Genomic DNA, 24,303 nt, shown 5'->3' with positions numbered 1-24,303 from the left:
TCATGGCCCATGAAAACTCCTCCGATGCACTTGCTGCTGGGAACCCTCAACAGTTCTTAAGTGGAGTTGAGTATTAGGAATCATAGAATCATAAAATGGCTTGGGTTGGAAGGGAGCTTAAAACCCAAGCAGTTCCAACCCCCTGCCATAGGTAAGGCTGTGAACCAGCAGTTCAGGCTGCCCAGGGCTCTGTCCAACCCAGCCTTGAATGCCTTCATGGATGGGGCACCCACAACCTCTTTGGAGGGAAGCAAAACATTCCATGTCCAAAACATTCCACGTGTCATGTTGGGGTTTTACATCCTCCAGGCTTGAAAAAATAGCCTGTCTTGATTAATACTATTCAGTTTGAAAAACCGGCAGTTCATGAACATTTAAAAAAGATCATGGTACATCAACACTGTGAATTCATCTCAAATGTATTGATTTCCCTCTTCTCTCTGTTCATTAAGTATTAGCTTTACTACACGATCTGCTTTAGCAACCCATCTTGAGAAATACAGCACAGGAGGAGTCATTTTAAGCTTCCAGTGTGAAACAAGTCCATAGAGAGAAATAAATTGGCTGCCAGTGTGGAAACTACTGCACTTTTTTGGTTTACACAGCTCAAAACCAATGCTTTTGTTAAGTGATGACGTGTGCAAACTTCTATAATCTCACATTGTCAAGACCTGGTGCAAATCAGATAATAGGAGGGTTCTTGTAGTAAAGCATGTAGAAAATTGCCTGCCTGCAATATCATCTGTCCATGAGTAGTTTTGCATTGTTTGTGCAATGAAGGGCAGCAGTCTTCTAAGAGAATTAATCATTGTGAAATGGTCAACCACAGCTTCAAACAACAGCTGAAACATGTTTTCCTTGTAGAGAAATAAGCCACAAAGACAAGTGGAGCAAAACACATGCAAGTTGATTATTAATAACCAATTTAATTCAAAAGAAGTGCATTGCTTCTTTTTAACCAAGCACTGGGCAGCTGATCTGATCAAATGCTGAGGACCAGGTACTCGGCAAATTAGTGGAGATACGCAGCTCAGGGTCCAGCCAACCCAGCTGATGAAGCATCTGTGTTATTACTGGGACATTTAGGACATTTCCATGTACAGCTGATCTTCTTCCAATGTCTATGTCCCATTCTATATCATTGTATATAACCAACTCTGTGGGCAACCAATGGCAAGGAAATAGGGCCTGGTCTGATAAATGAAGAATCAATGCACTGGCTTTAGTCTTCTGCAGTGCCATCTATGATCTGCTTGAAGGAGAACGGGCAAAATTTGTATCCAGCTCCCACATAGAACTTGTTCTGGAACTCCACCCTGGGGAGGAAGCAGAGAGAGGCGTCAGTGCCACTTGGGGTGGACAGCATCTGCATCCAGATGAGAAGCCAAAACATAGTGCCTGTGGAAAAAAGGAGCCACGAGAGCTGGTTGCCTCCAAGACAAGAATGCAGTATCCTTCCAGAGCCAAATGGGAGACACAGGCGGCCCTGGAGAGCAACTCAGCACTCATTAACTCTGACTTTCCTTAAGTCAGCCTGGAAATGCTCCTCTAGAGACTAGCTGGCAGGACCTTGTATGCCTGCTAAACTTCTTGAAGCTCTGAAAGCTGGATAACCACATGCTGTAGCTGGGATCTCTGGTGTGAAAGCAGCGCAGTGCTGCCTAGCATACTTCTTACCCTCCCTGCACAATAAGAAGCAAATCCACCACAATTTGCTGTAGCAGCCACAGATCAGGCTCATGGAGTACACCAAGTTTTGGTGATGGTGGGGGAGAATTTGTTACCTCGGCCTTATTTTACATGTTATCATGCAGGTCAGTGTGGCCTAGGAGGCACTGCTCATTGACTGGGAAAAGCTGAAGGCTCCCATTTGCTATGTGTGCCTACCACCCTCACAGCCTCACAAGGATGGGTCACTCCACAGTGTAGCCTAGAAATGTAGCAGGCTGCCTGTGTCTCCCTTCCAGGCAAGACCTGCCACTCTGTTGGTCAAAGGTGTACAAACACATATGTATCAACATGGCACAGTTGGTGCAGCCACCACTGTTCCTCCAGCCCCATCCCTCCCAGGAAGAGCTTAGGAAAAAATCTCCAGAGCAGAGCAACCTACCAATGCAGGCGCAAGGCATGCAGAAAGGCTGACAAACCCTCCATGACGAGCAGGATGGCTACAGTCAGCACTGCAAAAACAGCAAAGATGATGAAGACAACAATGAGGCCTACATAGCTGCTGTTGTTTAACCCATTGTGCATTACCATCGTCCAGAGAACTTCTGACAATTCTGCGAAAGGAAATAACGAGAAAACAGTTCTGAGAAACAGCCATGGACAGACACAGCACTCAGTGTGCTCCATTTTTTCCATCTAGGTGAGCTGGCTTAAAATGTCAGCCCTGCTGAGAGTAGTTGTACATGGCCTCCCCTTGATGAGAGGGGAAGGAAAATGCATGCAGGTTATTTTCCATTGCTTCTCTTCACTGTGTTGGAAGATAAGTGTGCTGCTTTGGCTTGGCTTTATGTCACCAAGACCACACAAGCACACTACCAGGTCCATTGTTACCCTGATACAATAAAGTAATCAATTTAATTTGCACATCTTTAACATGACAGCTGGGCTCTATGCAGAGCTTTATAGAACTGCTTGCTGCTAAATCCCAGTGAAAGTGATCGATTGACATAGTCAATACATTTGCAGATGAGGTTTCAAGCTGTACTGATTGATGCCAGCAGACCCACAAGACACAGAGACAAGTAATTCCCATTTGTTCCCCAGACCATTTCTTCTGGAGTGTCACAGGGAAGTTATGGTGGGGTGGGATGGAGAAAATTGGTTGGTCTCACCAAGCCAAGACAGGCTGTTTTAAACGTTTAGGTAGCCTGCATGCTTGTTAAAGATTTTTTTCCCTACACAATTGTAAATCAACATTCTCATTACTGGCATATCTGATGTGCTTGGCCATCAGGAGATCATATTCCTATCCTAGTTACTCCAGTTACCCAGGATAGATTCGGAACCAAGAAATTTTTGTCTTCTGATACAGGCAAAGAAAGGACTTAGCCCAGCTCTTCTCCATCCAAATACTTCAGCCACCACTCCAGCCTTGTTTTCCATTTCATCAGTCCTTGCATGATGGGTTCTCAGGCCATATCCAGACTACAAGTTCAAAAACCTGTTATTTTAGGTGACATGGTGAGGGATCTCTTTGTAACTGATGCCCTCAGGAAAAACAGTCCCTTCAATATCCCTTTGCAAGGCTGCAAAGGAACACAATGATTTTCCAGGCAGATTTCTGACAACACTTACGACTGCCCTTGTCTCAGCTCTTTAGCTAGTTTATTTTATTTAGATACCTGTCCTCCATGTGAAGCTTATGCATGTTAGCTTCCATTCAACTTCTACTATGTTTATTTCTGTGCCAAGAACTACTGCTCCCTCCATCAATCCATGGTGTACCCCCTCCCTTCTGTTTTATCCTTCTATGTCTGTACCCAGCTCTTCAGGACAGGCACAACTCCTAGCCATAGGTAGTACAGCAATATTAAAAAAAACATTTCACAAAAATTAGGGTAGTTGAAGTTCCAGCCAGAGGGAACTTCTAGTGTTTGGGCATTTGTTTTTATCTTGAATTAAGGTAAAAGACACTGAAATGCAGTGTATTTTTCATGACATATGAGGTTCCACTATATATTGCAGGGAAAAATCCTAGTGGAGATGGTAACATCCAAGAGTTTTTGAGCTGAAACTTTTTCTAAACTAAATCAAAATATCTTTTACAAGTTTTTGATATTCATCTGCATAGCCTAAGGCTACAGCAAGTGCCTCCCAGAATGTGCAGCTATAGTACCAATACTGCAATTACTTTTTTGGACAGGAGCACCCATTTGGGTTGCACCTCCTACACAGACACATGCCATGAGGGCTCTTCCAGCAGTAGAGTTAAGGAATAGCATGGGAAATGGGCCCTGGCTAGGAAATGCAGTCAGGAGGTCCCTGACATTAGCTCCTGGGAATCACCACTAAAAAAACAGGTAAGTCCATCACAAAATACTTGGATTTATCTGAAGAAAAACACTCTGAGAGGCAAACACCTACAAGGAGGACTTTTTGATCTAATGGGGAAAATCTCAGCAATAATCAAACACCATGAGAAGCAACGATCAGCATGGAATTGCTGGTGAGGTAGCTAACAGGTTGTCACTCACGTGCATGGGCTAAGCTCAGCGCCCAGAGCCTCAGGTAGGACGCTGTGTTGGAAATGCAGCCAAGGCAATATTCAATGGTATGGATAGCTTGGTGGACAAATGTGTCTCCAAAGTTGAACTAGAACAACAGAAAACCAAAATTTTTTTTCTTGCTTCAGTGTTTCCTGATTAACATTCCACCAAAGACTGTTCATATTCCTCCATTTCCCTACTATGTCCTGAGCAACAAAAAGATGTTATCCAAAGGAAAAGACAGCACTGAAACATGTCAATTCTCTATGTCCTTTCCATACATTCTCCTTTGAAGAAATACAATTTTAGTGAAAAACAAACGTTCAGAAAACAGGTCATATCCCAGTTTCATAATTTCGAATCTGGAGTAAGGCGGGAACCCAATTGCTCCCAGTCTTTATGATTTCCACCAGAGGCAGAAATTCTTGTATAAAGTAGGTGTTTCCAGGCTATCTGCATTTTGGCATATGCCTCGTGGGAGATCACACTGAATAAGCGTATCTCTTAACACTGTGAAGATTCCCTTCTCATTCAGACATATGCACACCCAATATTGTTGGTACTTCAAACTGTTACAAACACTTTTGTCACTTTTTTTCAGTGTTGCTGCATATTGCAGAAGCCCTTGACAGTCTGTGCCAAAGAAAGATTTTTCTCCTTAGCCAACACTGCAGGCTGCCAACTTTTAAGTGCTTCTTTGCAATTTAAAAGAAGGAAAAATTGCTGACTCTTGAGAAAGCCTTGACCTTCTCTGGGTGCTATGTGGAAGTGAAATAACTCCCTGGGGAAATGAAAGCTCGAGGTTTGTAAGAATGCCTTCTCTCACCAGACAAAACATAAGGAAAAATTTAAAGGAATTTTTTCTATTAAAATTCAGAGGTTACTCTGTTTGGAAATACAAACTGTTGCAACAGAATGTCTTCGTAGCTTGTTAAAAAGAAAGGCTGGCGACTCTGCAAAAACCTTCTGTTTGGCTTTGTGTCTTGTACTACTGCCTGAATAATTCCTTCTGTTCACATGTTCTTACCTCTTCTTCATCATCCTCATGGGCACCACCACCATGGTCTGCTCGGGAAGCTTTCTTGGTGTGATTGGTCTCTGGGGCATCCACTTCATTTTCTCCCACAGTGTTTCCTGGGTGAGCTTGAGACTGAATCTTTCAGAAACAAAATGTAATGTGACTTTTGTACCATGCTACAGCAGACCATGGCACAGAACTTCATCACTAATCTCTTGACAGGTAACGTGTGAAGAACTATATCATGAGTATGAAGACAATTTCAACAGCAGTCCATCATCATGGACCGCAAAAAATGAGTACTCCTAGTGAATGGCTAGAAGCAGTAGTAAAAATTTCCCTTCTACAGCATTTTTCAATGATCAATTTAGAGCTAGTTTCTTGTGTCACAATGCACCTTTTTATTGTCACAAATCAAAGAACCACCACTTTTGGTAAATGAGAAAATTGAGGCTTATTAAGGCTGACCATTTCAGTTATATAACATCAAAACAAAGACATCATCATCAAGTGACAGGGAAAAGGAGCCTGACAGGGACAGATGACTTAAGGAAGGTCGCAAAGATACTCAGATACTCACAGAAGTGCAGTGCGGATTCATTTTGAATCAATGAAAGCCTCATGTCAACTAATCTTCTCTCCATAATCATACAGAGCTCATCTAGAGGCCTGAACAACCTGATCTGAGCTTCATCTCATAGATGATAGCATAACATAAGAATTGCCCTGCATTATATGCCTATAATAGTCCTATTATACAGCACAACAAAATACTGACTTCACAGCTTCTGTCAGGTTCTGCTTTGTCGTTCTTTATAGCTTTCAGTGGGTTTCATGGGCAAAGTCTCATGATAACACATTGTTTCTTACCACAGCAGTAATCTTTGTCACATCTGCTTTATCTTTGGATTATCTGAATGTCAGCAGAGAGAACAGACTGTTGCAAACTTATAAATCTGGGTAAATGTAAGATGTGATCAGACAGCTAACATATGAAAATCGGGAACAGAAATAGAGGGGCAGTATAGGAGGTGGGGAAAAGCTGTCAAATGTTTCCAGCATAAGAGCAGGATCTGGAGCTCGCCATGTCAAGCTTTCATTGAAATCCCAGAAGAATGACAAAACAAGGAATTACAGTGCAGAGGCAAGGCTGCAAAAGTCTCCCAGGGACCTGCCTTTCAGTTATAGGTCAGAAGTGACTGAGTTGGAAAGGTCACATAGCAAAACCAGTATCTCTTTCTTCCAATAGAAACATCTGTGCCCTATAAAAGGTACTCCAGGCACTACCTCCCACTATAAAGAGAAGTAAATCCTGACAGACAAGTAAAGTCCTGTTAGCGTAATAAAGGAGAGAATTAATGAGCAACCAGGAAACTGCAGCTGCTGCAATTACGTACTAAAGAGCTGGGTGAACCTCAGAGCCCAAGGGAAGGAGGGTTTTGTTCATGGGAAGGCAGGCACTCAGGGATAAAGCATTTATGAAAAGCTTTTAAATAAAGCCTTTTCTGTAAGAAAAGTTGGTCTCTCAGAGACCAGGTTTGTCAAAGATGCCCTGTTCCTAAAGAGCAGCCAATCTGGTTTGTGAGCTAGGCATGCAGGCCTTTGCCCTCTTATTGGCTTTACTGGTCCTTCTAAAACTCCTCTAGTTTTGGATGTTACTTTTGGAAGATCTTGGCGTCGCTGTTCTCCCAATAGAGCATAGCCTTCTGAACAAAATCTCCTGCATCCTATTTAGATGGCTCAGTCAAATGTCCATTCTCTAAAACACTGTTTGAAATTTCTGGAGAAAGTTTGAGATCAGAATAAAGCAAAATTAGTTCACTGCAAACAATTCTGGAGGTTTTCTGCCTCAGCTTTGCCTTTGCCACCCTGACCCCTCTTGCATGGCCCACATCTCTCACCATGCGTCGTGCTTTCTGGTGGTTGGCTCGGAGGATGAAAGGTTTAATTAGCAGCATCCAGGGAATAGCAATCAGAGCAAATATGACCAGAAAGCTCTGCACTTCTCTCTAAAAGAGCCAAAAATAGAAAAATAAAATGTCATTTTTACTTCATTTAGCCAACTGAATTGATGGTAAAAAACTTGATACTATAAAATGTTTTTGTTTTACTCAATGAATACAATCCTCAAATTGGTTGACTCTCCTCTGCATATGATTATATGAAAATAAACGTATTTTCACTTCTTAAAGCTCCAAAAAGTGCTGCCAGCTGGAGATGGTTGGAGACTTGGAGATGAAAAGCTTTTACGTTGAGAAGTGCAATTTGCCAAAACCTAATGTTACGTACTTGAACCTGGCTCTCCAATGGCCCAAATGAATGTCCTAACCACTGGGTGAGGTCGTGAGTCTGCCTTGCTCTGATCAAAGCAGAAATGCTGCTGTAAGGGCCAACCCATTCAAATCTTCCCCTGGAAAGCAGAGAATCCAGGATTTGCTTTCCATTTTCAACTCCAGAAGGGAATGAAATTCCCGTAATTTATCTTTGATAACACATTGCCCCCACCAGTACATCAGTAGAAGGTGTCTGTGTCGCAGTGTGCCACCCCTATTTCTGTCCCAATGTAAATGTTTGTACTCTAAAACCAAATCAACATGGCACAACACAAACCTACAACTTTCACATTTTTTTTAAAGATGGCTCACCTCCCTGGTTACTTCATGGCTGGTTTCGTACAATCTTTGCATTCTGACTATGCAAGGAAATTACAAAGATAATGGGGAGTGAAGGGTAGGTATATGAGAAAAAATACAGTTTTCACAGAAAGCTTTAGATTGTTCCAGAGTAAAATGCTGCTTAATTATTTTTTTTTGAAAGCTGGGAAAACTCCTCTGCAGCCGTAAGGCAGTTATTAGGGACAGACCAGTTTTTTCTACAAGATCTGATTTGCCAGTAGCTCCATAACTGCGTTAAAGGTGAAGTGCCAAAATGTGTAACCGAATGGATGTAAATGTATGTGTGACTGGAGGCAGCATTTGCTTGCAGATTTTTCATTGATGCTGCTGATAGAAATGCAAGCAACAAGAAAACTCCCTGTTTGGAGCAAAAAGATATAACTTTAAAAGAAGTTTTCTCTCAGTGGAGGTTTTTTTTGACTTCTACGTGTGGGTAGTTTGTACGTGTGCGTGTGTGTGTGTGTGTGTGTGTGTGTGTGTGTGGTAGTGGTGGTGAGTGTTTTGTTTGTTGCTTTTTAAGTGAGCTCCCCAGAGAAGATACATTTGAAAAAAAAAATCCACAAATCCTCAGGTTACTTCTATTTTTTAGCTGAAAACACAGTTTTCAGATTTTCCAGAAAAGAAAAAAAGGAATACATCATCAAGAAAAGGAGACACTTGTTTTATCTCCAGGATGTATCAAAACTCAACGACAGTATTTCTGCAATAGTGAGCACTGTCTATTCGCCCTTTTTTTTTGTTTTTCTCCCAAAGTATTTTAAATTGTATCCTCATCCTAGCAAGATGACACTAACAGTAAAGTTTCTGCATCTCTGATAGCTCTGCTCTCCTACCTGTCTACAGGGCCAAGAAGAATACCAGAAGAACAAACTTCTCCTATGCAACTGGCCCTTGTAGTTGAGGTTCTGAGTATTTTCCCCATTTTTATGCCCACCCTCCATACATCCACTGCAGATTCACAAGAAGCTGCAGTGGATTCAATCTTCTTGATGCATACCTGGTGCAGATACAGTGGAGCATTAGAAGCATCACTGTAATTAAACAGAAACATATTGATGAAGTGGATGAGAATGCTTGGTGCGCTCTGAGATGAGTGGACATCAAAATGACACCATTTGAAAATAATCATGAAGACAAGGTAGCCAAAAAGACATATAATAAAGATCATCTCTGGAATGAACTGCAGGATGATGTTGATGTATTTCTTGAAGTAGCTGGAAAGAATAAGAAAAGATAGTTACAATTAATACAGTGACTATTAATATGAGGTTGCACCCAAGCATGACAAATTTGCTTGGTGTGTATACTATTTAGTCTTTGGAAAATCACATTAAAAACATACTACTATCACTAGCCAAGAAGAACTCTTTAATGGCAGTCCATACGAATGAAAGTGAGTATTTAAATGCAAAAGCTTTTTGTACAGATTATCTTCAGGTTCTTGTGCTTTCCCATTAGCGCCTGAGCATCTCAAAAGATTAACACATTCAAATAAAAACCTATTTACAAAAAAGAACCCAACAAATTTACAAAGCATTATAAGCTGAGGAAGGTCAGAAAACAAAGAGTAGAATCAATTCTGTGCAGTTCTCTCTCTCATCTTCAAACATCTCCCATCCTTTTGGTGACTACAAACCTTCAACCTATGAAGAATCTCTCAAGGTAGTGGGTTCACTTCCTCCGCTCTACCTCCAATTCTCAATTTTCTTGTAAAATACAGAGGGAGAGAAATAGACATGCACATACACATCCTAACCAAGGGCCCACTGAGTCAGGAGGAAGAGGTGTACACACAGCATGCAAGGTATCAGAATACTTTGGATTAAACCTAAAGAATTTGTCTTTCAAGACAGAAATTACCAAAAAGTGAAAGGTGTTGTATATTTTTAATGTAGCGCATTTTAATATTTCTGCAAAATCAAGAAGATGAAGGGAGAAAGTGAAAAAGACAATTTGCTCAAGAGAATAATTACAGTGTAGTGGTCATCCCATCCATCCTGGCCTTTGGACTTCACACTCTATAACAGCAGTGGTTTGAATGTCACTACAAAGACTATGGGGGAAAGAGTGAAATTCAAATCAACAGATCGAGACATGAGGCTTTCTCTGAACGAGGGACACTAGTTTAGAGATGAGGACTTCTATGTGCAGCAGCAAGGGGCTTGGTGAAACAGACTTACATGTGGTTAAAGAGACTGAGTATCACCCCAAAAATCATATGCACAATCCCAATCACAACTGACATCTTCATTTTGTAGGAGTTCAGAAAAGTCAACTTGTTTGATGCAATGTTCCAGATCTTTGGGAAAAGGTGCAAAGAGACAGAAGAATAAGATTTTCAGGTTATTGCTCAATAATAGATTTGTGGAAGTCATTCCTTTAATTACATCAATTTACTCCTACCTGTACTAGTAAGAAGACTAAGCAACAGAAATCTAGTTGTTCTTTATAATGCATCTCACTCTGCCAAACTCCTAATCTAAAAGGTATAATGTATAATTTCACAGAGGAAATATCGGGGACTTAAAATGATGCATTGATTTCATTTCATTCGTCCAGAAATTGATGCTAAGGCTGGTAACAGAACCTAGCCATTTTCAGTGTTATTCCTTGCTTCTCGGCTCAGACATCACCACCAGTGGGGGAGGAAAGACATGAGAAGATTTCTCCTGTTGCTAGAGAAATTTGTTCAACATTCACCAGAGAAATAATAAGAACAAAGCACGTTCTACCTTTTTTTTGAAAACAAAAATGAAGCTCTTTCCAACTCACTGGCCATGGAGACCAGATTATTGCCTGCCTCTCTGTTGTTCCTCCCCCACATTCATGGTCCCAGCCTCTCAAACAAGCAGCAACCAAGGTTAAAAAGGGACTAGCCATGATTAACCTAAATTAGGTATGTGTCTGGGAGATGTACAGAAAATTCAGCTGTCTCTGACATGACTTCCTGAACTGCACTGCCTGCACACTGGGCTGAGCTTCAGAGCTGAGTTTGTGAAAAAGTTACAAGGTCAATTCCTCCATAAAACATGGGAAGCCCACATTTCTTTGTGTGACCAACAGAAATGAGAGCACATCCAGCAGAGCAGAGGTTAATTGGATAATATTAAGGTAGAAACAGGAAAGCCTGAGGTTACCAACTGCATTTTAGTATGTGGTAAAGAGAGAACAGGAAGAATACGAAAATAGGAGAAACAACCTGGCTTTCAAGGCCAGTTTGGATGGGACCCTGGGCAAACTAATCTGGTGGGTGGCAGCCCTGGGGGGGTTGGAACTGGATGTGCTTTAATGCCCCTTCCAACCAAAGCCATTCTATGGTTCCACATCCTTGAATGCTAAAGAAAAGCATCACTAGTGCTGCATAAATAGACAAAGAGAAAAAAGAGAAGAACATGGCTTCAGGAGACAGAGCAAGGAGCTACAGATGTACCTGATGTATAGAAACAAGAATGAAATACAAATTATCTTAGAGCAATTTAATTTAATTACTGGATCTATTCCAAATGGGTATGGATTTCCAGAGTAGACCCCTGGGACTGCTGGATCCAACTGCAGCACAGTGTTGTCGAGAAGCACTTCCTTACTACAAGAGAAAAGTGACATAACTTTTGCAGCTTAATTTCACCATATAAACCAACAGTGTATTTACACGTGATGTGCTGAGAACTACCACACTACACCTCCTACCAGCTCCAATATTTCTCTGAACTGTTACCCTGAGTTTGTGTGCACATGTGTGCAGAATTGGGTCCTACACGATGACAGTCTTCCACCACCCTGATAATTCTCTATGCATAAGCCCTGGACATCAGTGTCTGAACAAGAAGGCTTGTTCCCAGGGGCTCCGCCTTTTCATTTCAATGGTGAGCTTATCTGTATGTATCAGACAAAACCTCTGATTCACTGTCACTGTCTTTCTTTTCAAGCTTGTGTGCTCCATTTGGTGTCTTTTCACTTATTTCCCACATTTAGCCACTTACTTCCACGTGTTATTTTTAAACATGGGGATAATGTGCCAGGAAGAGCCGAAGATGTTGAATGATTTGGAAAAGCAGTCATTGTAGATGAAGCCAGTATACATGGAAAATATGCCCATGAGCAGGATCAGGTAGCGCCCACTGAAAAAAGTGTTCCAGATCTGCAGGGGAAGAAGGCAGCAGTGGTAAACATACACCTGTTGGACACTCCTTTTATTAAATGAAACAATGAGCCTTCTCCCAGGCTGATAGGGTCCATCAGCTTGTTGGTACTTGCCTCATTAGTGCTCTTCTGGGCCAGAAGGCTCTCCTCGTTAATGACCATCCAGAGCGCAAAGCCCAGCATGACAGCACCATGACCACAGTCCCCAAACATCACCGCAAACAGGAAGGGGAAAGTGATGATAGTGTAAGGAGCTGCAGAAAGGAAAACATCAGAAGCTCAGCTCCTCCTAAACAAGAGGAACTCAGCAGAGAAGCAGCTCACCCCACTTAGCCATTCCGCACAGCTGCTGTCCTTAAGAAATCCTTGGTCTCTCCTCTACTCACCAGACAACCACATTTACTGCAGAACTAGTTTTGCCACTAGACAGAGTTTTCAATTGCACCTTCAATGCAGTTTTAGCCTTCGTTCTGGCCCACCATTAAAAAAAAGGCATAATGTGCAGACAGTTGCATCCTTTGTAGCAGAAAAACGCATGTGAAGGTTAGTTTCATGTTTCTCAGTATTCTGGGCTTAAACAGACTGAGTTTATCCAATTTGCTTCCACAGACTCTCCTATCCTCATTCTCTGTGGTTTCCTTGGAATTCTCTACAGCTGTTGCACACTTTTCTCAGGTGCTTTTGGCTTCTTTGCCTCAACACAATAAGCTCAATTTATTTTCTTGCGAGCTTACTCTTTTCCTTAGGGCTGCTAACTCACCATTTGCTCTCCATCTTATTCATTATTCCTACTGCAAGAAATCACTGGAGACCAAGGGGCCAAATTCTATACCTAGAAAATCCATGCTTGCACACTAGGCAATACCACTTTTTGCCAGTGAAAAATACTGTCCACATTTCTCATTGCATTTTAGCCTGGTGACAGAATTCAAAGATTTCATTTTGGCTTTGGCAAGGCTGGCACAGATTGCCAAGTGTTTCTCACCTGGGTTCATCTCCCTGTAGTTGCCCACACCGTACGCATCCACGATGTTCTGAAATCCAGCTGTGAACTTGTTAGTCCTGTTGAAGGTAGGTGGTGCCATCCTGGTGTGTATGGTTGTCAGGATAGGGGCAATGGTAGAGCCACTTCTCTCCTGCAAACTCAGTGACAAGGGTAAGCACAGTCAGGGTGGCTACCAGGGAAAAATTGGTCCTGCAGCACCGAAGCCTTTGTTTAGACACACACAAGCAGCAACATGAATGCTGAACTCAAGAGTGTTATATCTTAACCCTTTTTCTCATATCCAGATTTTCCCATTTTCTATGCTACTGATTTGTTCAGGGGAAGCTGTCAGCGCTGCTGGCTCCTGTGGGTTGATCAGAAAACTACCAAGATTTAGTGCTGACCTTAAATTCCCTGAGGCCAAGCAATCAAGCAATAACCTCAACTTTAATTAAAAGACAGAAAAAAAATTAATTAAGAGACAATTAAAAAGACCCAACAAAACAACAACACATAAAATGGAGTCCAGCATCACAGTAGCAGACAGAAGCCTGAACATATGCTCAACATATGAGCAACGTGGTTTGGGTGAGAGCACTTGTCTCTTACCATTCCCTGATGGAGAGCTCTTTTTATCCTGCCAGCATCAGCTACTGGGAACCAGATCTCTGCAATGACACACTGCTGGGTGACGTCAATGTTACAGCAATTCAGGATGTGATAGATGGCCTTGATTTTCTTTACCTTGATCTCCCAGGACCACATGTTGGCTGCTGCCTCGTGCAGCAGTCGCTGGCGGTGGGACTCAGTTTGGGTTATCACCTGTAACACAGCACAGGCAGTGCTCAAGATGGGAAGCAGCAGGTAGTATGGTCTATCGCGTTGTAAACACTTACTGTGTTTAAATCCTCAATCCTTGTGTTCACTCCATCAAGCATTTCTCGGCGCTCAGTGGCAGACTCTGGACAGGGGTACACTGTGGCACGAAATCTAGCCAAGGGAAGAGAGACAACAGAAAAAACATTTGTCTCATTATCTCTCTCAGCTGCTACAAGGTATGTGGTATTACACAGCAGTGCTTAGCACTAACATCTCCCTAATAACCACAATAAGGATAGAATTATAGAATTGTCTGAGTTGGAAGGGACCATTACAGGTTATCTAGTCTGACTCCCCTGCAATGAACAGGGACAGCTGCAGTTAGATCAGGTGCTCAGAGCCCCTCCAGCCTGGCCTTGGGTGTTTCCAGGGACCATCCACCACTGGGCAGTTCCAGTAAAAAACTCACACCTTAAATCCAGTCTAAATCTCCCCTCCTTTAGTTTGAAGCCATTTCCCCTTGTCCTATCACAACAGACCTGCTAAAGAACCTGTTCTTACAGCCCTCTGGATACTGAAAGGATACCCTGCTTAAGTCCGGGGAAATTTCTTGGCCGACAAGGAGGCACAAAAATATAACCCAGGCAGAAGCAGCTCTGTAAACAGAGCAGCCAACAGATGTCCCTCTTGCACTGAGGCTGGAACAATCCCGTGTCAGTGCCTTGCATTACCCTCCCGCAGTCACTGGGGGAAGGCAGCGCCAAACTGCTGTTTCACAGCAAGCAAACGCCCTAATGCATGCAGTCTGTGTGAGTAAATAACGTTGTGTGCGCAGGAGAAAACAAAAGGAGGTTGGCCATGCGGCTGGCTCTTGACTCCCGGTCTGTCTGTATCGCCAGACAGCTTGTGAAGATAGGTGCTTCCATAAGCTTATCTCCAAGACTATATTGAGGAGATGCAGCTGGTTAGTTTAGCGTGGTATAATTAGGACAGATGTGGGCTCCCTTTGTGTGAGTGAGGTCTTGTCTGCATGCAGGTGTTGTGTACTACTTCACCTATGGTATGCAACATGAACACCCCTAGTACGTTAATGTAAGAGCACTGCAGTCCTGCAGTGGGGCTGTGCTGAGGGAGGGTCACAAAAGGCAGCCTTTGTGCAAGTATGGCAAATGGAAAGAGATAGAACAGGATCATTGGGGTTATGTCTGTTAAGGAGAGAAAAACATGCTCTCTGTACAGAGATGCATCACTTCTGGCTTCATCTGATAACAGAATACATCACCACCTGCTCTCCGAGGTCAGTTCCAGCACACACACAAGTGAGGACAGTAGCAAATTGAACAAAATGCAAAGCAGTTTCCTAGAGATCACCCGAGCTGTGTGCAATGACAGCACACACTCTTTTGCTCAACTTCCAGGACTGAAGCTCTGCTCACCCAACACCTGGCACTCCCTTCCAAAGGTTACTCACCCTACTAATTATTCCCATCTTTTCATTCTTCACAGCTCTTAGTTCATCTTTAATAAGGATTTTTAATCAAACTTGAAAGCTTATTCCTCTGTGCTGTGGAGTTCCCCCATTCCCAATAATGTTACTGCAGCAGCGTGGCTTTGATCTTTTAACAGCCATTTTGCATACCGAGTATCAGGTTTGCCCTAATGGCACAGACATCTCTGAAAGCTCCTGGAGAATTCAGCAGGGAATCCTTACACTGATAAATCCAGTTTAGTATTCACACGAGCACTGAGGCAGCTGCAAGAAAAGGAGGAAAAGAAAATTTCTTACATTTTCCTCCTCCCTGCTCCTCTAGACCTTCCACTAATAAATCTGTGCACGGACTTAATGCTCGTGAAATTGGCAGACTAATGTTACCAATTAGAGTCAAGCAGACACTACAGGCGTAACCTGAGGCACACTGCTCTGCAAACAAATCTTAGCCTGCCTTGCAGGAGGCTGGCGTCTATCAGTCCTGTGATTTTTGCAGGGTGTTTACCTGTCATGAATGATGACTTAGTGCTAAGCAGAAACGTCCTGCAGAGGTTGGGATGACACAGCCTTCTGTTTTAGGTATTATTAACCCTGCCTTAAAGATGAGCCAGACCAAAATGTCTCAACCTGTGTACCAGGCTGATGGTCATGGAGCAGAAATGGAGAGGCATGGGATAGATACAGTTAAAAAGCATAAACTCAGCAAGACATACAGGCATATTGGCAAGCAAAAAAAATTTGAAAAATAGGAAGAAAAGGCATAAAGGAGGATTTCAAGTGTAGCCTGATTAGCTGGCAATAAATGAAAACCTGCATGCTAGCACTGCAAAATGTATCCTGTGAATTTGTTTTCATAGAATCATAGAATCACAGAATATCCCAACTTGGAAGGGTCCCATAAGGATCATCGTGTCCAACCACTGACTCCACATGGCACCACCCAAAAATCAGACCCTGTGTCTGAGAGCATTGTCCCAGTGCTCCTTGAACTCCCGCAGCTCAGGGCTGTGCCCACTGCCCTGGGCAACCTGTTTCATGCCCACCACCCTCTGGTGCAGAACCTTTCTGTGACATCTAACCTGAACTTTCCCCATTTCCTTGATAGAACCTCCCTTGTCTTAGGGGTGCATGTTTCCTTTCAGTTACAAAAGCTGAGAGAAACTGGTCTAAGTTCCTTTCTGTGAAGCTACCACCACATCCACACCACCAGCTCATGAAAGCAAGTTGGCATGTTGTGGCCAAATTGTGCAAGGATCCGCCCATGCTGCCAGCACCGTGCTGCGGAGCACTGTGCTTCCCATTTGGAAGATTCTGGGTACAATCAACAACAAAAATGCTGACAGGCATCGTATGGCCTGTTCTTAAAGACAACAGGCAGCAGACTGATCCTGCACAGTGGGGAAGGCAAAACTCCCTCCTTTCTGAGGCTCAGGATCAGATAGGAGCGGCTGAGTCTCCCTGCGCTCTCTAGGCCTCTATGGCTGCTTTTCACAGAGAGACGCTCATCTGAGGAGGGCATGAGACTGATTTGGAGTGAAGTCAGTGCTCCTGATGTTTTGACTGAACCCAGGAGGCAAGGAAAGGCTTTCCTGAGGGAACAAGCTGGGCAAGAGCATTTGTTGGCTCCTTCCCCTTGAGCTTCTACAGGCTGTAGGCACTTGGCTGCCCTGCTAGGACTTGGGGCTATGCCTTGTATGGATTCAGTGACAGCTGACAGATCCCCTCATCAAATCTGATTTATGCTGCAACAAAGCACATCACTCACCAGTGTTATGAAAGAGTAACAAAATATTCAACCTGAATTATCTTTTCAAGACGCTCAACCGGGTGGAAACAGGTCAAGCTGTATGAAACTTTCATTTCTCTTCTGGGCTCTGTCTCTGATTACATGGATATTGCCCAGAGGTCTTGGAAAGGGGGGGTAGAATAAACTACAGCATCATCTTTTCATTCTGAAAAGCAGGAAAGTTTGAGAACAGCCTGGGGATTAGCACATTCTGAGTGCCTGGGCTGTGGGAACTGCTATGGCTCCTGGTTTTCAGAGTAAGGATGTTGAGTATTTCTTAAAAAGCAGTCCCCTTTAAGACGTCCCAAGTTAAGAACCTCACAATCAAAGCTCCTACTATCTGTCTCTAAGTCACCTTGGAAAACTTAGAATTTCAATTTCCAAGTGTCAAGCTGACATATATCTCTTCAGATTAGGAGCAGCAGAAGAGAGAAGCAGGATGGAGCTCCCTGGCTCCGCTGACAGCTCCCAGCCCTGCCAGCCCACGCCAACCAGCAAACACCTCTGTGAGAGTCCTGCCCAGCTGCTCGCCGGCTGCTTACCCATCACAAATCTTCTTGATTTTTTGTTTGAGCTGCTCTCCCTGATAGAAGATAATGAACACATTCTTTTTCACCTCTTCTCTCTGCAATGCAATTCAAGCAGAATTTAAAGCACTCGCGGCAAAGGATCAGGTGCAGAGAAGGTGCTGTTTCCCTAAGGCTGCCTCTTCAGTGTTAGTTCTTTTCCCTCAGCCCTAGTTTTCTAGCAGCAGATGCTGCTGCAGGGGACAGGCAAGGAGCAGAGGGGCAGGGACAGGAGATCTGGGGCACAGGGCTCGCCGTCAAGCCACAGAAGGAGTTGACTCTCTATGGTCATAGCCCACTGTCCTGGTGGCTCCCATAACACAGCCACCCCTCTAGGGCTCACCTTAGCTATGCAGTGCAGAGAAACCACCTCAGTGATGGCAAAAGTGGAAAGTGATAGCAAATAAACCTTTTCTCACTCTCAGGCTCTCCTGCCTTTCCTCTGCAGGCTGCCCTCAAGCACTGCAAGCACAGCCAGGGCACTGCTTTGGTTTCTGCAGGCCAAAGGTATGCGCAGAGGCAGGGAGAAGCAGAAGCAAGCAGGTACCCACCGTCACAGGGTCCTCCAGGGGGGTATCCATCTCGGTGTATCTCAGATAGATGTTTCCCCTACAGGCTCGCCACAGCAGACGCTCAAAGGGTATCATTCTTTCCCTCTTTATAACCCCTGCTGTGAATCTGAACAGAGTTAAAAGATAGATAAATAAATTACAAGCCCATCCTGAGACTTCTGGGACCTGTAGCACATTCAGGTTTGCATTCTCTTTCTTTCCAGTCTGTGATAGCAGTGCAGTGTGGGTGGGAGGCCTGATCCAGAGGGGCTGTCACCAATACACACCCCAGCTTGGCAGCTGCAGCAGAAGGGGTGGTCCTCAGCTCCAGCAGGCCAGATGTGTCTTCACTGAAGAAATCATCTGGCAGATTGGTTTCTGCCTGGAAAACATCAGTTTTATAAACAAATCTAAGTTTGCCATTTGAAAACTATTCTCATATCTTTCCCCTGGCATGCTGTTGTTTTTTTTTTTTTTCCCCACACAAAATCTTTCACAAAGATTCAGAGCAAAAGAAAAAAAGAAGTAAAATACGTCTCAGAAATGAAAAGCAGAAATCCCATCTGAGAACCAAATTCTTGAGCCCCAGCGAATCACAGAGAGATGCAGACTCCAAAGCGACTGAGATATTTTTGCAAATGTGTGTAGGTTGCTCCAAAAGTAATGCTCCTATTTTATTATTTTGGCCCACAGTATTAGAGGTGGGTGTTGATGGGATGGTAGTAGATGCTGAACCTTCCCACCAATATTCCATTACATTTTGTTGCTGTGTGACAGATGGCAGCAGAGGAGCATTCTGACAAAATGACATCTGGCATAGAAACACCTATGAAGTAAAATTATGTCATCGAATTTCTCCAAGTGAAAAAAATGGCATCCACAGACACTTGCTGACCATTTATGGAGACCAAACAGTGGATGTGGACACAGTGAGGCAGCGGGTGGTGCACTTCAGCAGTGGTGGCAGTGACAGGAGGTCACCTCTGCTGGTACAGATTTTTACAAGTGCAGCACACATGCTCTTTGTCATAGTCAGTGAAAATGTGCAGCTAGTGCCTGTGTTGAAAAATAGTGTTTTGTAGCTGAGAATTTGCTCTATCAAATAATTTTATTGTGCTCTTTGTATCTGTTTATTTCCACAGAAATAAACAGGAGGCATTACTTTCAGAGCAACCTACATATCTCACTGACTTGTGGTAAAGGTCACTCTGATTTGCTTAAAAGCCAAAAACAGCAACACAGAACATATCAAAGCATCCACATTTTTAGGAATCGTCCACATCTCTATGGGAAGAGCAAAGAGATCTCTCACCTCAAAGAAGTCCTGAGTTTTCTTCAGCAGATGCTTGAGTTCCATCAGCTCAAGGAAGTTCTGCTTCAGAGTCTGCTGATTCTGGTTGGCTTCCAGCAGCTCAGCCTCAAGTTTCTCCAGCACTGTCTGTTTAGGAGCCAAGAGCATCCAGAAAAAACTCAGAAGCCGCACAGTGTACCTTTACCAGGCTGATATTAAATCTTGAACAATAGTTTGTTGTTTCTGGTTGTTTTTTTTTCTTTTTTCTTTTTTTTTTTCCAACAAGGGAATATAGAACTATTCATTGAGCCTTTTTAGTAAGCACCGAGTTTGCAGAAAGGTATTCAGGAGGGAGAGGAGAGGGGAATCTAATCCAGGTTTATAAATATCTGAGGTGTGGGGGCCATAGTAGTGAGGCCAGTCTCTTTTCAGTGGTACATGGAGACAGGACAAGGGGAAACGGATACAAGCTGCAGCATAGGAAGTTCCGCACGACTGTGAGCAAGAACTTCTTTATGGTGAGGGTGATGGAGGGCTGGCACAGGCTGCCCAGGGAGGCTGTGGAGTCTCCTTCTCTGGAGATGTTCAAGACCTGCCTGGACGCCTACCTGTGCGACCTACTGTAGGGAACCTGCTTTGGCAGGGGGGTTGGACTCGATGATCTCTGGAGGTCCCTTCCAACCCCTACAATTCTGTGATTCTGTGATTATGATCAATACCTCATTTTCCCATTGCCACATTCCCTGTTGTATGCTTTGTCCTGTTCAGGCATTAAAGCCAGAATTCACCCTCTCAAAGCACAGGCAGGTAAGTGAGTAGGTGTACCTCCATATCAATCATTTCCCGAGGCAGGGGGGCCTCTGGGTACTTCTCTAGTTTGACTATCTCCGCAACATCTTCCATTTCATTTTCCAGAAAACCTGCAAGGAGAGAACACATAAGTCTTGATATGGGGTCATTGCTGCTTCATCATCCTGCTCACCAGCTGCTGCTTAACCCACTATCAGGACCAAAGCATCACAATGCTGCTTGTGTGTTAAAGATTTTTCTGCAGGTTGAAGCACAGCACAGTGATAGGAGATATGTTGCCTGGACTGAGCCTTCTGCCCAGCCTCAGATTATCACTGTGATTTTACACATGCTAATTATCCTCCTTTCAGTTTTGTTAACTGTTTTCAAAACAGGGGCAAAAATTTATAGCCCACGTGGCGGTGAAGTGTTAATTAGCTGATGCAAGAAAAACACTTTCAGGGTCTTGGATGAAAATACCACCATTTTGCCTCTAGTCCTGCTTCATGGTGTGTGAGCACTTAACACAGACATAAATCCCACACTGCCAGTTGCTGGAGGGCTGGCTGCCTTTGACAAGCATTTACTTACGCAGGATCCTCTCCAAGGATTCACACCTTCTCACTTCATTCACAAACTTTCTCTGGAAGCTGCTCACGTTTGCATTCAGCTGAAGACAGGAGGGAAAAGAGGCCTGAGGGTGAAGGCTGAGCACCACCACACTCATTTTAAACATCAGCAGAGAACAAATGCCTTTGGTGCAAGAGGATGTCTTACGGGCTCCTAATGGCAGGGCAATACCATGCTATTTCTGTGTATTAGGGCATCGTGGCTTTACCAGTCTAGTGGACTCTCATAGAGAGCCCCCCATTCTCTGCTGGTGGAAGGTGCTGTCCTAAAGGGTGTGCAGGGGGTTTGCTGTTCACTGGGTGGGGACTCGGAGATGGGTGCTATCTCACAGAATCAGAGAATCCTTAGGGTTGGAAAAGACCTCCAAGATCATCTAGCCCAAATGTCAACCCATCACCAGCATGGCACTTGGCTTTCTGATCATCTGTGTGTGTTCCTGGTCTCCCCATGGGCTCTTTGACTACTCTGCAGGGGTGAGATTCACCACTCATTTCCCAAAGGGCACATCCTGGAGAACACCTCTAGCCACCCAGCCTGCCTACCAGGTACCACTCACATCTCTGAACTGGACCAGGCCCAGGTCTCCCAGCTCAGCCACGCAGCAGTAGGCAGCCTCCACTTGCAGGAAGAGCTGCATCAGGCTCATTTCCTCGCTCCGAAAGACAGAAGCCATTTTGGCTGGCCTCCTCTTGCTCAAGTGTCCACAGGGGCCTCAGCAGCTGTGTGGTCTTCCTCACCCGGGGAGGTACTGAAGGTGCCGAGTGCTGTGGGAACATTGGGATCACTGAATCATAGAATGGTTTGGATTGGAAGAGACCTCAAAGATCATCTAGTTGCAACCCCTCTGCCTCAGGTAGAGTTATCAACCAGGCACTAAGTCAGGTTACTCAGCACCCCACCCAGCCTGGCCTTGAACATCTCCAGGGATGGGGCATCCGCAGCTTCTCAGGGCTGGAGGCTAACACAGCGCTGCCCATCACATCCTTCACTAAGATTTCTTCTGCTGCTGAAAGCAGGAGACTCCTCAGGCACACAAGACTGCACCCTACCAGCAGGGGAATGGATAACAGTGTTGTATGCAGCACAGAGGAGGGGAGATACCAGTCTTCTAAAGCAGATACCAATCAAACATTGGGCCTTGTTTTCTGCTGGCCCAACAATGCTTCAGACTGCTGCACTCAGACCCTTGTGAAGGGTTCAGTTTCTCTTTGTCTTCCACAATGCAGAGCAAAAAAACTCTCTAGTGGCACCTCACAGTTATACTGCAATTAGAAAGATGCCAGATTGGTTTCTGTCATTGGCACTGGTGGTGTGAACACAGCATTACAAAAATGTCCGGAGCATGTTATATGGGAATGGGGAGGAGCGTTTTATTTAAATTAAAACAAACTTTATGACTGAAAAAAACATTTTCTCCCCATAAGGGACTGTTTTCAAAATGAGAAAAATGACATATCATGCATTTCATATTAGTTCCTTTCTCCTATATGCTTCCCATTATTTACCTCAGGTAGCTTGAACATACATATTGCCTGTAGTCATTCTTGCACAAAATTAACTAATTTACTTGCACAAACACAGTAATTATTATTGCCCAAAGAAAAACATGAAAGTAGCTATATTTCATGCATGCATTTAATTTTGAGAATTCAGCAGCAAACATACATCTTTTAAATAGCAAACAGGAATCCATACATAACCTCACTTCCACCTCTTGACAGGGATGGAAAGCCAAGTCACCTCAACCTCTCTTTCAACCTTATTTTCTTACAGTTTTATGGGGGTTTTAATTATGATTTTTTTTTTTTTTTTAATAATGCAGGAAGGTCTCCTCTTAAATATGCTAAAAGCATTTTGTAGGGTGTTAGAGGCTGTTTAAGAGGAGCACAATAGCCACTAGTTTGCATTTGCTCAACTGCCCTGTGAGCTTTCCTTGTCTTACTCCATTCATTCCATGATTTAAGATGCTGAAAATATGGTATACAAAACAAATAGTTAAAATAAAACTTGCCTTGTGACAGCTGCAGTGGGTCAAGTAAGGATATAACCATTGAAAATGTCTGGACATATTCAACAAAATGTAATTTTCACAGGAGAAAGACCCCAAAGCTGCACCCACACCTCACTTCTTTCTCAAAAAGGTCAAGAATTCCCTAGCTGTGATTTTCAAGATATTGAAAAGAACATCAAAACATCTCCCACCTTAACTTCTTTAGGCTGAAAAGCATGAAGAGAATATAATTTAAAGCAGTTTGTTGTTCTAAATGGCTGCTAACTTCCATTGAGAAAACGCTGAATCTTTAGAATTGAACTACCAAAACTCAAACAAATATCTGAAATGTTTTAGTTCAAGCTGCTTCTCTGCTGTGACCGGTCAGGGAGAGGTCCCAAGGCTCACCCCTTTTGATTTGGAATGAAAGAGGAAAAAAAGCAAATAAGAAGAGAACGCTCTTTTCATGCACAAAGCCTATTTACTCCAATTTGGAGGACGGCAGAGTGCTCTCCCTCCACTCAGTGGGTGCAGGGAGCTTTCCAAAGAGCCGCTCTCAGATACGCCTGTCTCATCATTCCCCACCCCGACTGCTTTTTGCTTTGGCGAAATAACAGTTAACAGAAAGTCACTCACGTTTCCTTTGCTTTCTGTTTTCCAGCAGCGTTACGGGGCATGAACGCACTCCAGGCTGCCGGCACGCTGCTGTGTGGCTTGCAGGTGCTGCACTGCGCTCCTGTCCCCGTGTCCTGTGGATGGCTGTGGCAACTGAACTCAGCTGGGAGCAGCAGGTTGTTCCTGCTGAGCTCTGCGCTGGTCTGGACCAGAGAAAGGAAGGCTTCTCATGGCCAGGGGTGGCCCAGACCTGGTGCTTTCTGGCTGGGTCCCCACCTCCCCATGATGCGGTGGTGTGTTGGGACTAACAACACACGGTGCCTGAAAATGAGCCAGAGTCTTTGAAACCTGCTGCACGCAGGGATCTACAGACCAGTAACAGGTCATTTGCAGAGCTGGGCGCAACGTCTGCGATCAGGGAGGCGGAAAACTGCTGTGCTGTTTCTTGTGTGTTTCCTCAAACGAAGAGAGGAAAACAGGTGCAAGGGGCTGTGCCAGAAGTGCTCTGTTGGATAGGGGCAGTAAGAAGAGAAGGAACACGGTTCTCACTGCTGGGAGTAATGAGTGCTGCACGCAGGAGAAAGGTGGCTTTACAGCCCTTCTGCTCTGGATAGAAGAGCTGCTCTTCCCAAAACCAGTGGCACAGCTCCCACTGAGGACAGAGGAGAAAGGGCTACATCCCAATAAATAAGTGTGGCTGTGTCACTGCTCTGAGTACAACATCCATAGGGAGCCCTGCTCAAAG

At 44.0% G+C, this 24,303-nt stretch overlaps 1 protein-coding gene across 2 annotated transcripts; it reads right to left on the bottom strand.

The window, feature by feature from the left end:
• Window positions 1–356: 356 nt before the first annotated feature.
• ATP6V0A4 (ATPase H+ transporting V0 subunit a4) lies at window positions 357–23,929 on the bottom strand. 2 transcript variants are annotated; one of them, XM_048967417.1, is made up of 21 exons: window positions 23,580–23,929; window positions 21,510–21,717; window positions 20,915–20,993; window positions 20,360–20,454; window positions 19,556–19,681; window positions 18,531–18,625; window positions 18,244–18,370; window positions 17,669–17,751; window positions 13,929–14,022; window positions 13,642–13,854; window positions 13,033–13,183; window positions 12,162–12,301; window positions 11,888–12,045; window positions 11,397–11,490; window positions 10,088–10,206; window positions 8,905–9,121; window positions 7,134–7,241; window positions 5,242–5,370; window positions 4,203–4,320; window positions 2,111–2,180; window positions 357–1,316 (listed from the first exon to the last, which is right to left on the bottom strand). In XM_048967417.1, exons 2-21 carry the CDS (start codon window positions 21,624–21,626, stop codon window positions 1,223–1,225), a joined length of 2,427 nt encoding a protein of 808 aa, XP_048823374.1. In that variant the 5' UTR covers window positions 21,627–21,717; window positions 23,580–23,929; the 3' UTR covers window positions 357–1,222. The 2 variants fall into 2 exon arrangements, with proteins under 2 accessions (XP_048823374.1, XP_048823365.1); XM_048967408.1 differs by having other exon boundaries at window positions 359–1,316; window positions 2,111–2,282; window positions 23,580–23,928.
• Between the last annotated feature and the right edge of the window lie 374 nt (window positions 23,930–24,303).

This window comes from Lagopus muta, chromosome 1 (genome assembly GCF_023343835.1).
Source record: "Lagopus muta isolate bLagMut1 chromosome 1, bLagMut1 primary, whole genome shotgun sequence".
Classification (NCBI taxonomy): Eukaryota; Metazoa; Chordata; class Aves; order Galliformes; family Phasianidae; genus Lagopus; species Lagopus muta.
The sequence above is the reverse complement of the archived record's forward strand: the minus strand, read 5'-3'. Positions and strand labels throughout refer to the sequence as shown.

What these genes read in the sequence shown, in the direction of transcription:
- ATP6V0A4 (XM_048967408.1), bottom strand. Translation starts at nt 21,626, where the DNA reads ATGGCTTCTGTCTTTCGGAGCGAGGAAATGAGCCTGATGCAGCTCTTC. An exon ending in AAACTCAGGACTTCTTTGAG is followed by an intron (nt 18,626 to 19,555) that starts GTGAGAGATCTC and finishes GATGTTTTCCAG; the next exon opens with GCAGAAACCAATCTGCCAGA. An exon ending in GCTGAGCTTAGCCCATGCAC is followed by an intron (nt 2,283 to 4,202) that starts GTGAGTGACAAC and finishes TTCCTTTCGCAG; the next exon opens with AATTGTCAGAAGTTCTCTGG.